At 48.1% G+C, this 14,186-nt stretch overlaps 1 protein-coding gene across 2 annotated transcripts in view; it reads left to right on the top strand.

The window, feature by feature from the left end:
* Nucleotides 1-377: 377 nt before the first annotated feature.
* The window catches only part of wipi1 (WD repeat domain, phosphoinositide interacting 1), a 34,247-nt gene continuing 20,438 nt past the window's right edge, over nucleotides 378-14,186 (top strand). Inside the window, exons 1-2 of one of the 2 annotated variants that reach the window (XM_080488098.1) lie at nucleotides 378-1,032; nucleotides 6,111-6,193. In XM_080488098.1, coding sequence (XP_080344224.1) covers nucleotides 959-1,032; nucleotides 6,111-6,193 — 157 coding nt within the window. In that variant the 5' untranslated portion in view covers nucleotides 378-958. The remainder of the gene's footprint in view (nucleotides 1,033-6,110; nucleotides 6,194-14,186) is intronic. The other variant, XM_080488097.1, reaches the window with a different exon arrangement.

Genomic DNA, 14,186 nt, shown 5'->3' with positions numbered 1-14,186 from the left:
AGAAAAACATAAAGATGGTAAATGTAAACAGTGTGGGATGTTTGAGTCGGTACAGCGTGTCATGATGGAATAGAAGAAGTATGAGGAGGAGAGAAGAGCATTAAAGGAAGCCGCTGAGAAAACAAAGGGTGTATTTAATTTAATTAATATACTTAGAGCAGAAGATAAGGAGATAGTGAGGAATATATTTAGGTTTCTGCAGAGAACAGAATTAATAGGAAGGATTTAGGATGAACTCGAGACTGTAACTGCCTGAGCTCGTTCAAACTCCAGCCCAGTAGGTGGCGGTAATGCTCCTTTGAAGAGGTAGCAAACTGCCATAAAACAGAGGAAGAAGAAGAAGAAAAACAAAAAGAAGAAAAAAACAAAAAGAAGAAGAAAAGGAAGAAGAAGAAGAAGAAGAAGAAGAAGAAGAAGAAGAAGAAGAAGAAGAAGAAGAAGAAGAAGAAGAAGAAGAAGAAGAAGAAGAAGAAGAAGAAGAAGAAGAAGAAGAAGAAGAAGAAGAAGAAGAAGAAGAAGAAGAAGAAGAAGAAGAAGAAGAAGAAGAAGAAGAAGAAGAAGAAGAAGAACCCAGCTTTCTCCAGCCTACCAATCAAAACCTTGATACAAACGTGGGTCGTCGATTAGCCAATCAGGAGAGGCGGAGGTGTGACGTAGCGCTGTCAGCTGTTCTTGTTTTGCTGCTTGCCTGCACCGCTTCCCCGAATCCAGATCACCGACCTCCCGCTCCGGTTCCCTGATCACCGACCGCCGGTTCCTGTTCCCGCATCACCGACCGCCGGCTCCGGGCTCTGCGCCTCCAGGGGCGGGGAAAGCCACGGTTCCTGTCTCGGTGTCTCGCCTCCTATATTTCTGCCACATTGGAGCCGTCTATCGCCGACATCGCGCGACGAGGTGCAGCCGATCCCAGGCCTCCAATCCAGGGCGGAGGGAGGAAAGGAGGTCGCCGGGACTCGGGATGGAGAGCGAGGAGGGAGCGGAGGGGCCGCCGGGGCTCCGGCTGGGCTGCGCCTCCTTCAACCAGGACTCCACGTAAGCAGGCGGGCGGATGAGTCCGGTAAAGAGGGACAAAGTAGTGCGGCTGTCCTGGAACTGATGCGTTTACACCTTAGTATTAAAAACAGCTGAGGACGGGCGTCCAACATGCGGGCCGCGGGCCACCCCGGCCCGCCAGAGGGCTCAGACAGGCCGGCACGTTACAGTCATTTGTGAAGTTTCTTTCAAATGTTCACAAGATGGTCAATCCTGACAACCGAGCACAAGTTTATGACCCAGTTAGTCCTGATCGTCTATTCAGGAGGACAAACACGTTAGTTTCTAAACTGTAACGCTGTGGAAGTGGAGCAGGGAATGAGGATTTTATATTCATTTGATGAAACGAGTCTGAAACTAATGAAGCTTCACCAGCACAATAATATGTTCTTCTTCCAAAAAGTTCAATCCAGATTTCTTTTAGTCTCATAATTAGTTTAATCTGTTCAGATTGTCATACAAAAGGCCTTTTTAAGGATATTTATGATTTTAATCCGTCCCCATTACAACTCCAGCAGAATAAGCCATGAAAGTGTGTTTTAATGAAAGTATTGAGAGTTTCCAATGTTCCCCCCCGGATCTTCCTGCTGCTCAGCCCTTACAGAGCCCACCAGTGTCCCACCAGTGTCCCACCAGTGTCCCACCAGTATCCCACCAGTGTCCCACCAGTATCCCACCAGTGTCCCACCAGTATCCCACCAGTATCCCACCAGTGTCCCACCAGTGTCCCACAGAGCGTCTCTGCCTGACACTTTGAGAAAAACCCCTTTGAACTGCTTGTAATAACTCCCCAGGTGATGTTGTGTTCATGTTGTCAGCGCTGTTGTAGCTTTGAATCCTTTCAGATGAAGTCACCAAAGTTAAAAACCATAATTATAACACAGTAACTTGAAGTAATGGGTGGAAACCCACTGCTGATGACACTGAGTGTGTCCATTGTTGTAGTTGAAGCACAGGAACACCACCACTTGCCTTTATATGTCTAATGAGGGTTTAACATGTAATCATCCACTAACTGAACATTCTGACTAAAAAGAAGAGTTGAGTGTTTTGTTCTGAGAGAAGAAGGAAGTCAGTGATGATGATGAGGAGGAGGGGAGGGAGGGGTCACTGGTGTTCATGAACAGGAACAATGGGAGGCGGGGTTGCATGTCTGTGAGGACCTTTAACACCTGACCAGTGGTTCTGAAACATTTGATTCAGATCTGTCAGCTTGGAGGAGACGAACAAATGTAATGAATATGGATGGAAGGCCTCATGCATAGCATATCAGTCATAATGAGCCTGAAGACGTTTAATTGAACTGTTGTCTTTGTCCTGGTATACATGCAGTGGATCAGTGTTGAAGTTCTGATTCCAGGTGGTTTGAACTTGTTCAGTGTCAGTTTGGGTCCCTCACCGACTCATTTACAGTGTGACAGACTGCAAACATAGTCCGATGTAAGCCAGAGGTGGTTCCAGGATCAGTCTGATGGTTTTAGTTTGAGCTCCTGTTGGACCGCTCTCGCTCCAGGACCTCTTGACCCGGTGTAGATCACCTGGTCTGGTTCCTCCGGCTGCTCTGTAGATATGAAGTGATCAGTGCAGAGGTGTAGCTGCTGATCCACCGTGCAAAAATATCAAATCATTCTTTTGGTGTCGGGCCACATGAGAAGAAAAAGAAAGCTACTGAAGTCTTCTGGCTCTCATGTTTCCTGTCACGTATTAAAGGGATAGTGTTCTAATTCAGGGGAATCCTCCGTAATGTTTGCTGGAGGCCAAGTAAAGACGGTGGATGGTGCAGGTGCCTGTGGGCCACAGCTTACTCTCTGATCCAGGAGGTTCAGATATCACTTCTCATGAAACTGTTCAAAACCTCAGAGCTCAAAAACTAAAGATTACTTTAACAGACCAATCCTTCCCAGGTAGTAACAGTTGTACTGTCTGTGTGAGTTTTGTGATCATCACACAACTGAAATAGTGTCAATGAGCACACAGTGAATGATTCAGCAAGTTTTAATGGAAAAGAGTAAACTTCCTATTTCATGATCAGGTTGCTCACTGATATCTGATTATGTTTCATATCAAAAGTCAAACATTTTAAGAAAGTTCTTGTATTCCAGCAAAGCATGTTAAACACTCGGGAAACACTGCACTGTCACCTCCAAGTATTCATGAGCCTTATTAATGAATTCATCATGGAACACAGTTCAGACGACACGTCTGTGGAGTTTCTGTTTTTCAGCGAGTCTCTCAGTCATGAGAGAAGCTCAATTCTTTCTACATGCTTGATTTCATAATATTAATCTGCTGCTAACGTGCTCCAGCCACGGTGGGACCGCCACGCTTCATTTGGTAAAACATTTTGTTTGTTACTTGCCAGAAACAGCTGAAGAATGGGACTCCAGCATGGGATTGGTTGTTCTCTCTTAGGGCTTTTCCACCAAAAAGAACCAGGTTCTAGTTCAGGGCCGGTGCCAGAGCCGGTTCTTAAATGAGCACCACCAAAGAACCGGTTCTTTTTCCACCGTTAGCGGAGCCAGTAGAGCTACGTCACTGCGTCACTCCAAAACGTGAAACGTCACTGATTTCACCAATGTGGCGCTGACAGCCTCGTCCAGGAACCAGGAGACGGACTGTACCAGTGGTTTAGTCCGGGTCGCTTCATCTAGTCTGACCAGAACCTCTGATGAACCAAAGAGCCAGAAGACATTACGTCTCTTCGTCTCTCTATTGGTGTTTTTTCACGTCCGTCTTGCTTTAGTCCAGAGCTCCAGAGTGGACATAGAGGGGAAATAAATAACGCATGTATGAGTTTGGGGCTTATTTTTCAACATGTGGGCTTTACATAGTGAATTTCTGCTCCTTTCACTCTATTTCTGGGAGTGTCTGAATCAAAAGCTTCAACATGAAGAATGGAGGTTTACAATGATAGAACGAAGCTCTAAAAACTGTTTCCATGGTAACCTCCGTAAACACACTGATTAAACTTCTTTCACATGAAGCCGTTAAAAGGCTCATTTTATACCTATAACATCCAGCTTTCATTTACAGTAGTTTGTAGTTTGTTTTTTAGTTGCTGATGAACCAAAAGTATTTATTATAAAGTAGTTCTGTGGGTTAGAAAATAATATTGGAGCGTCTCGGAGCGGAGCGGCCTCATACGGCCTTGCTCAGCGGCTGCAGCGCCTCAGCCGGCGGTCAGAAGGTGAAATAAGACCTGGACGTGACGTTAGTTCTAATAATGTCACCACGAAAAGTGTGAAAAATAAACCACAATGGAAAACTGCTTCCAAATTATATCCGACGTAGCTGACTGACAGCGGAGGAGCGCGGCAGCGTCTCGAGAGCCGCGGTTCCGCGAACGCGAATTAAATAATCCCGTTCCCTCATATTATTAACTTCAGGAAGCGACTTATTATATCATTCCCACGCGTATTTAAAATGTTTTTCTCTATAACCACTCTGGGGCTCCGTGTTCGCTGGAGTTTTCAGAAAGCCGGTTCAGCCTCGCTTCTGCCTTTTAGGTAGCGATACCTCCAGAGATACCTCCAGAGATACCTCCAGAGATAACTCCAGAGATAGCTCCAGAGATACCTCCAGAGATAGCTCCAGAGATACCTCCAGAGATACCTCCAGAGATAGCTCCAGAGATAGCTCCAGAGATACCTCCAGAGATAGCTCCAGAGATACCTCCAGAGATAGCTCCAGAGATACCTCCAGAGATACCTCCAGAGATACCTCCAGAGATAGCTCCAGAGATACCTCCAGAGATACCTCCAGAGATAACTCCAGAGATAACTCCAGAGATACCTCCAGAGATACCCCCAGAGATAGCTCCAGAGATACCTCCAGAGATACCTCCAGAGATAACTCCAGAGATACCTCCAGAGATACCTCCAGAGATACCTCCAGAGATACCCCCAGAGATACCTCCAGAGATAACTCCAGAGATAACTCCAGAGATAACTCCAGAGATAACTCCAGAGATAACTCCAGAGATACCTCCAGAGATACCTCCAGAGATAACTCCAGAGATAACTCCGCCCCCAGCTGATGACGCGTCGGGTCCCAGTCTAGCTCCTCTCTGGCTCAGCAACGAAGTGGGGCCAGCGTAGCAGCAGTTTAGCCCCTGGTAGGCCGGGGCTTTGAAAGAACTGGTGCTGAGTCTGGCCCTGGCTCCGAACTAGCACCTGGTTCTTTCCGGTGGAAAAGCCCCTTGTATGAACTCTCAGTCCTCAGTCAGCTTGTGGAGTCGCAGCACAGCAGCACTGGTGTAGTTCTGACTGTTTAGAGAGTACTCAGGTTTAGAGAGTACTCAGGTTTAGAGAGTACTCAGGTTGTTGTACTCAGTGTGATGCTTTGTGCAATGTTCTGCTGAGAAGTCTTTGGTCCTGCTCTTCATGTGGATTTTAGTTTGACACGTAGCTCTTACCTGAGCATTACTCCAGCACCTGCTCATGGAACCTGAACCGTCTGAGTTCACTGAGTTCACCAAAACACACAAAGTCAGAGTGGAAAAATGTTTCAAGGAGAGTTTGAGGTGATGACTTTGCCTCCAAATTTCCCAGATTTAAATGAAATCATACATCTGTAGAATGTGTGGGAGAAACATCTACAATCCATAGATTCTCCTCCGCAGAACCTCCAGAACTTGGCTTTAGAGACATGAAGCAGGCGGTCAGAACCTTCTTAGTTGTCCACCAACATTAGTTACTTACTAGGGCCTCTCTCCACTAGAGGGCGCTACATGGACAGGAGAGGGAGAGCCTTGGTCCCAGGTGCTCCAGCTTGAAGATATGGACAGCCACTGTGACACACACACACACACACACACACACACACACACACACACACACACACACACACACACACACACACACACACACACACACACACACAATAAATAGAAAGCATCCTGAAAGCTTTGAGTGTTTCAACTGTGTGTGTGTGTGTGTGTGTGTGTGTGTGTGTGTGTGTGTGTGTGTGTGTGTGTGTGTGTGTGTGTGTGTGTGTGTGTGTGTGTGTGTGTGTGTGTGTGTGTGTGTGTGTGTGTGTGTGTGTGTGTGTGTGTGTGTGTGTGTGTGTGTGTTTTGCAGGTCTCTGGCTTTGGGAACCAGGAGTGGCTACAAGCTGTTCTCTCTGACGTTGGTGGATAAACTGGACTGCATCCATGACAGTGGTCAGTCTTGCACCGTCAACATCTTCCCTCAATTATTCAGTTACTCACAGGATGAGAGTAAAACACACTCTCTAAATCAGTACACTACACTGTGAGACATGAGACACTGGCAGCTTCTGGTCAGTTGTAGTTTCTAGTTCAGGGGCCACACACACACACACACACACACACACACACACACACACACACACACACACACACACACACACACACACACACACACACACACACACACACACACACACACACACACACACACACTAGTTTAGTCTCATGATAAATAATGCTGGCTCGTTATCAAAGTTATTAATTGCAATTAATTCTATTTTCAGGTTCATCACACAAAATTTAATAATCACTAATTATTAAATTTTTTTTTTAACAAAACAAACAATACAATTATTACCAACAACTATTTTTATACTATTCCTTTATGGCTCAACAGATTGGAAATCCCATTGAAAAACTAAAAGAATCCAAATATGAAAGTGCTGTAATAGGAGAACAAGTTACCTGAGAGTCCTTCAGAAGGTCTTATTGGGTTAGTTCCTGGTCTAATGACTCTTTCTTTTTTCTTTTTTTTTTTAAACTTAATTTTTATTGAAATTTTTTCAGTTTTCACAGTTCCAGTGTCGGGGCAAAACAAATATACAAAATCTATCCATCTTTCATCAACCAAAGTCTCTATTGTCCAGTGGTGGCGGTGTCCTCCTCTGTCCTCCTGAAGTCAGTCCATTTGTCCCACTTTTCTTCATAATGAGACTCCTGTAATCTGAGTTTGTGAGTGAGTCTCTCCATTACTAATAATCCCTCAACACGTAACCACCGCTCCCGGGTCGGCGGCTCCACCTTGTACCACAATCTGGTCATCACTTTCTTGCTTGCTGTTAGTACTACCTTAAACAGATATACGTCTTCTCTTTGTATCACATTATGAGTTATGTTTCCCAAATACGGTCTCATGCCTCTTTCACAGTTAATCTGACCCTCTTGTCCAAAGTTCTAAACTGATCTGAGTGTGTAAAGCAAAGTCTGAGCTGGTAACATGCAGTTAACATCAGTATTGATCAGTAGCTGTGTAATCCTCCTTCACACCGCTTATCCTGTTCAGGGTTGCTGGAGCCAATCCCAGCTGGCTATGGGCGAGGGCCGGACACACCCGTCCCCACACTCTGTGGTCCGCAAGCCGACTTCCAAACATTAATGACCTGAAGTTTTAAGAACCAGTTATCAATTAAAAAGCTTTTGTTACTGAGTTACTTCAGGGTGAAAAATATCAAATATGCACATGTTTGAAGTTCGAGTCTGTGATGGAGCGGCTCCATCACGCGCGCTGACGTGGCGCATTTCATCGCGGCGCACCCGCCGCGTAATGCGCGCACACACACCCACACCCGGACACACACACCCGGACACCCACTCACTTACCTACTCTGCAATAACCTGCACTCACATACAAGCCAGTTTCCCTCTTTTGTCAGTATCGTGACCAAGGGTGCACACTTGTAGCGGTACGATTTCTCTCGCATACATTCTCACACACACATACACCTTCACTCACCTCCCAGTGTAGCGGAGGGCAGCTGGCAGTGGCGCGCCTGCAGGGTGACTGGCGAACCCGGGTCATACCACCAGCCAGCTTAAAAGGTGTGGGCCCGGAAGGTTTCGCAGTCACGTGAACACTATTATTATTTATTTCCTTTAAAACGTTATTGCCGGGGTTACTGAGGGGTTATTGTAAGCATGCATAAATCCTGTCAGTAAGGGGTAATTTATAGTTAATTATTGCTTAGATAAATTATAGAAAATATATTTACTTATGTAGTAGGATTTGGGTTTCAGAAAAAATAAGAACTTTTGTCCGCAAAAGGTTACGCCCAGTGGGAGGGGCTAATCGGATAAAACGGGCCGCGCTGGGCCTGATGGGGAGTTGGACTCTTGTTAGAGAGGTGGTGACAAGTACTGACCTGAGGAGCATTATTCTTATATCCTGGAGTTGAGGATTAACTCTTATGTATATAGACCTGTACTGATTTGTATATAGAGTTTTCTTTGCTTTGTTTATTTTCCTAGTTGGGTATTTTTCCATTTGTTTTGCACTTTGTAAATAATATGATCACTGTTTTGGCGAGGCCTGAACAATAAATTAGAAAAACAACACAGCTGACGACTACGCCATCGTTTTTCCCATTTTTGGGAAGGTTGTTGGGTGGACCCCGCGACATATGGTGTCAGAAGTGGGATGGCTAGTCGTAAGAAGCTCACTCGCCTTCCAAAACAGCGTACAGGACTGCGCTCCCAGCGAACACAGGCTGAGGCGGCAGCCGAGGAGGAAGAGCAGGCATGGGAAACAGAACCGACATCTTCCGCAGAGGAGGAAAAGGTGCAACCCTGTTTTGCTGCCGGCTCGTCAGGGACATCATCAGGAGGAGAGCTTAGCGCCATGATGAGGGACTTCCTGATGGCACAGGAGCGGAGAGAGGTGGTCCTGCTGGAGGAGCTTCGAGGTTTGAGGCTTTCTCTGCAGCCTGAAGCACATCCTCATCTACCAGCTCTGGGTCCGGGAGCTGCAGCCATAACACCCAGCACCATGACTGCCAGCAGCCCTAGACTGGTTTTACCAACCCCCGCACCACGCACACGAGATAGGCAGGGGTCAGTGTCACCGATGTCGCAGGTGATGGACCCCAACCTCAGACCAGACCCACCAAGACACTATTCACAACCAAAAATCCCTCCATATCAAACAGGGGAGGACATCGAGAACTATTTATTACGCTTTGAGCGCATTGCAAAGACCTGGAAGTGGCCGGAGGATGAGTGGGCTTGCAGACTCGTTCCACTGCTGTCTGGTAAGGCGTTGGAGGCCTACACCGCGATGGATGAGGAAAGAGCCCACCATTACCCCGACCTGAGGGAGGCACTGTTGTCAAAGTTTGACATCTCCCCTGAGACATACCGGCAGAGGTTCAGGTCGACCATCATACCACCTGGGGAGACTCCGACGGAAACCTACCACCGCATGAGGGGACTCTACCGACGCTGGATTCGACCTGAGCAGCACAGCAAAGAGGAGATCGGTGAGGCCATCATCCTGGAGCAGCTGCTTCGCGTCCTGCCTGGAGAGATGAGAACCTGGGTGAAAGAACATGAACCACAGGAGGGGCAGACGGCGGCTAAACTGGCTCTGCAGTACCTCAACGCTCGGAGTGGAGGACCGACTGCACGCTCGACCAGCGCACCCCACCGACCAGCCCTACGACCAGACCTGTTCCAACCGGCAAGGAGAGAGAGTCGCCCGTATGCATCAGGTACCACCAGCACCACCACCAACCAACAACCAGCCGGTAAGGACTTCGTTTGTTATTACTGTCAGCAGACTGGACACAAAGCTTCCGTGTGCCCCATCCGGAAAGCTAAGGTCTCTGGCGCGTGCTATGCACCACGGCCTGAGTTGGCCCCGGAGGAGGACAAAACTGTTGTACAGCGCTATAAGACTGTTATTATTAATGGACAGCAAGTCACTGCTCTGTTGGACACGGGTAGCTACCTGTCTTTGATAAAAAAGAGTATGGTACCCCTGAGCAGTGTGGACTATGGCAGACAGGAGGAAATACTGTGTGTTCATGGGGATAAGCATCCCTACCCTAAGGCAGATGTCACTGTTATTATCAATGATCAACCGTATATGGTGACTGTTGGGGTGGTGGAGCACTTGCCTGTGGATGCTATTTTGGGGTGGGACTTTCCAGTACTCCTAGAGCTACTGAATGAACATGAACTGCTTGAAGAAAAAGACTGTGGGGATGAGAGTGAATGTAATGTGACTATGTCTTGTCCTGTGATCACCCGAGCTCAAGCCAAAGCTGGTGTCCAACCACTCCCAGACTTTGACTATAGTCTGTGTGAGGGTGGCACCAAGGGGCCAAAAAAATCACGTCGCCAACGCCGCTTTGAAAAGCAGCAGAAGACGACCGAGCCAGAAAAAACCAATGTTTTGTGGGCTGTACCTGAGAATGTTTCTGTGCTTCAAAGAGGGGATGACACTTTGAAACCATTGTTTGCTAAAGTAGAGGAGGGGACTAGTGAAACTTTGGTGGGCCGCCAGAAGTTCGTTGTTGAGCAGGAGGTGTTGTATGCAATAGAGGGGGATCAGAAACGCCTGGTAGTGCCAGCCAGTTGCAGACCACTGATAATGCACCTTGCACACACACTCCCTTGGTCTGGACACCTTGGCCGTCACAAAACCTTTCTCCGCATTAGTTCACGGTTTTATTGGCCATCCATGTATACTGATGTACAGAAATATTGCACAACATGCCCAACATGCCAGATGACATGTGCTACCCGAAAATCAGCCCGAGCATTCCTGCAACCACTACCTATCATATCCACTCCCTTTCGCAGAATTGCCATGGACATTGTAGGCCCGTTGGTGAAGAGCAGCAGTGGTCACCAGTACATCCTGGTGGTATGTGACTATGCCACCCGGTTTCCGGAAGCTTTCCCACTGCGTACCATCACTACTGCCAATGTTCTGCGTGCATTGGTACAACTCTTTTCCAGGGTGGGGATACCAGAGGAGATCCTGACTGACCAGGGAACGAACTTTACCTCAAGGCTAATGCAACAATTCAACAAACAACTGGGCATCTCTGCAATCAAGACTACCCCATACCACCCACAGACGGATGGGCTAGTGGAGCGGTTCAACCAGACGCTCAAAAGGATGCTCCAGAAATTTGTGGATGACACCGGCAAGGACTGGGACCGCTGGCTGCCGTTCCTGCTCTTCGCCTACAGAGAAGTTCCCCAGGCGTCGACAGGTTTCTCACCTTTTGAGTTGTTGTATGGCTGGGATGTCCAGGGGCCGTTGGATCTGATCCGGAAGAGCTGGGAGGGACCACCCACCGAGCCAAGTGACCGAGGCGTGGTACAGTTTGTTCTGGAGATGAGAGAACGGCTGTCTCAATACCAGGAAGAGGCAGAGATGAACCTGCGGGAGGCCCAGAAGACCCAGAAGACCTGGTATGACCAGCAGGCACGACACCGGGAGTTCCAACCGGGCCAAAAGGTCCTGTTGCTCCTCCCATCTTCCAGCAACAAGCTCCTGGCGAAATGGCAAGGGCCATACGTGGTCAGCCGTAGAATGGGCCCAGTCACCTATGAGCTTCATTGCCCAGAGAAGAAAAAAACCAAACAGACGTACCATATCAACCTGCTGAAGGAGTGGAAGGAGCGTCTGTATCAGCCTCCGGTCCAATCGCTGTTGGTGAGGAAGGTGGAGCCAGAGGAGGAAATGGAGGAGGACCTGGAGGGCGTGGAGGACCTAACCAGGACTACCAGTCCAGTGCTAGCACATCTTGAGCCAGAACAGGCAGCCCAGCTTCGACAGATTTTTCAGGGGGTTTCCTCCCTCTTTGCATCCAGCCCAGGACAGACCACCTTGGTTGAGCATGCCGTTCACCTGAAGGAGGGACAGCCCATTCGCCAACGCTGTTACCGGGTTCCACAACATCTGGTTGGAAGGCTGCAGCAGGAGGTGAAAGAGATGCTGAAGCTGGGAGTGATTGAGCCTTCAAACTCAGAGTGGTGCAGTCCGGTGGTTATAGTATTTAAGAAGGATGGTTCGCTCCGGATCTGCATTGACTTCCGAAAACTCAACTCCATCTCAGCGTTTGACGCTTACCCGATGCCAAGGATTGATGACCTGCTGGAGAGGATTGGAGCTGCCAGATACATCACCACCTTGGATCTGTGTAAAGGATACTGGCAGGTGCCGCTGGAGAAGACGTGCAGGCCATATACAGCCTTCCGGACACCAGCGGGTCTGTTCCAGTTTACAGTCATGCCATTTGGTCTTCATGGAGCACCCGCCACGTTCCAGCGGCTGATGGATAAAGTCCTTCAAGGTTTGGACCACTGCAGTGCAGCATACCTGGATGACGTTGTCATTTTCAGCCACTCGTGGGAAGAGCATGTCCAACATCTGTCCTTGGTGCTGCGAGAGATCCAGAAGGCTGGGTTGACACTCAACCCTTCCAAGTGTGAGTGGGCCCAGCAGGAGACACGCTACCTGGGTTACCAGCTGGGACGAGGAGAGGTGAGACCGCAAGTGGATAAGGTGGAAGCTATCCGCAACTGCCCTCGACCTCACACCAAGAAGGAGGTACGGTCCTTTTTGGGTTTGGTTGGCTGGTACCGACGCTTTGGGCCCCAGTTTGCCACGGTTGCAGCTCCACTGACTGCCCTGACCTGCAAGGACCAGAAGAACCCTGTGACATGGACTGCAGAATGCGAGGCAGCCTTCTGCACTCTAAAGGACAGGTTATGTTCTTCACCTGTACTTAAGAGCCCCGATTTCACCCAACGGTTTTTGGTTCAAGTGGATGCCTCAGCAGTCGGCCTTGGAGCGGTTTTGGCCCAAGGGGACCCAGGGGAGGAGCATCCAATCTTGTATCTTAGTCGCAAACTCCAGCCACGGGAGACCAGGTATTCCACAGTGGAGAAGGAGGGCCTGGCCATTAAGTGGGCGCTGGAGAGCTTGCGCTACTACCTACTGGGACGGGAGTTTGATCTAGAAACCGATCACCGAGCACTCACCTGGATTGACTCCATGAAGGACAACAATGCCCGCCTGACCCGATGGTACCTCTCACTACAGCCATTCCGGTTCACAATCCGGCACCGGGCAGGCCAGGCAAATGTGGTGGCAGATTACCTATCTAGGTTGCCGCACATCGTCAACCTCCGGGAGGAGGGGGATGATGTGATGGAGCGGCTCCATCACGCGCGCTGACGTGGCGCATTTCATCGCGGCGCACCCGCCGCGTAATGCGCGCACACACACCCACACCCGGACACCCACTCACTTACCTACTCTGCAATAACCTGCACTCACATACAAGCCAGTTTCCCTCTTTTGTCAGTATCGTGACCAAGGGTGCACACTTGTAGCGGTACGATTTCTCTCGCATACATTCTCACACACACATACACCTTCACTCACCTCCCAGTGTAGCGGAGGGCAGCTGGCAGTGGCGCGCCTGCAGGGTGACTGGCGAACCCGGGTCATACCACCAGCCAGCTTAAAAGGTGTGGGCCCGGAAGGTTTCGCAGTCACGTGAACACTATTATTATTTATTTCCTTTAAAACGTTATTGCCGGGGTTACTGAGGGGTTATTGTAAGCATGCATAAATCCTGTCAGTAAGGGGTAATTTATAGTTAATTATTGCTTAGATAAATTATAGAAAATATATTTACTTATGTAGTAGGATTTGGGTTTCAGAAAAAATAAGAACTTTTGTCCGCAAAAGGTTACGCCCAGTGGGAGGGGCTAATCGGATAAAACGGGCCGCGCTGGGCCTGATGGGGAGTTGGACTCTTGTTAGAGAGGTGGTGACAAGTACTGACCTGAGGAGCATTATTCTTATATCCTGGAGTTGAGGATTAACTCTTATGTATATAGACCTGTACTGATTTGTATATAGAGTTTTCTTTGCTTTGTTTATTTTCCTAGTTGGGTATTTTTCCATTTGTTTTGCACTTTGTAAATAATATGATCACTGTTTTGGCGAGGCCTGAACAATAAATTAGAAAAACAACACAGCTGACGACTACGCCATCGTTTTTCCCATTTTTGGGAAGGTTGTTGGGTGGACCCCGCGACAGAGTCATATACTAAATGATCTTTATTAAATAAAGCAGTAAAGGAGCCCCCCTGGTAGTGAGAATGAATTTCTTTCGACCCTAAACAACAATCAGACCTTTCAGTGATCCAGTTTGTGAGCATGATTTAGATTTAAAATGGAATCGGGAGGAACGTGGAGCAGGTTGGTGCTGAATCAGAGTATTACCTCCTCCTAAAGACTGAACTAACGACGGAATAAACCCAAAACATGTTCGACATTAAAAAGTAAAGATTCAACAAAGCTTTGGATTTTATATATATATATATATATTTTATAATGTTATACTTGACAAAAGCTGTA

The sequence above is a fragment of the Lipophrys pholis genome (genome assembly GCF_963383615.2).
Source record: "Lipophrys pholis genome assembly, chromosome: 19".
In the NCBI taxonomy this organism is placed as follows: Eukaryota; Metazoa; Chordata; class Actinopteri; order Blenniiformes; family Blenniidae; genus Lipophrys; species Lipophrys pholis.
The sequence above is the reverse complement of the archived record's forward strand: the minus strand, read 5'-3'. Positions and strand labels throughout refer to the sequence as shown.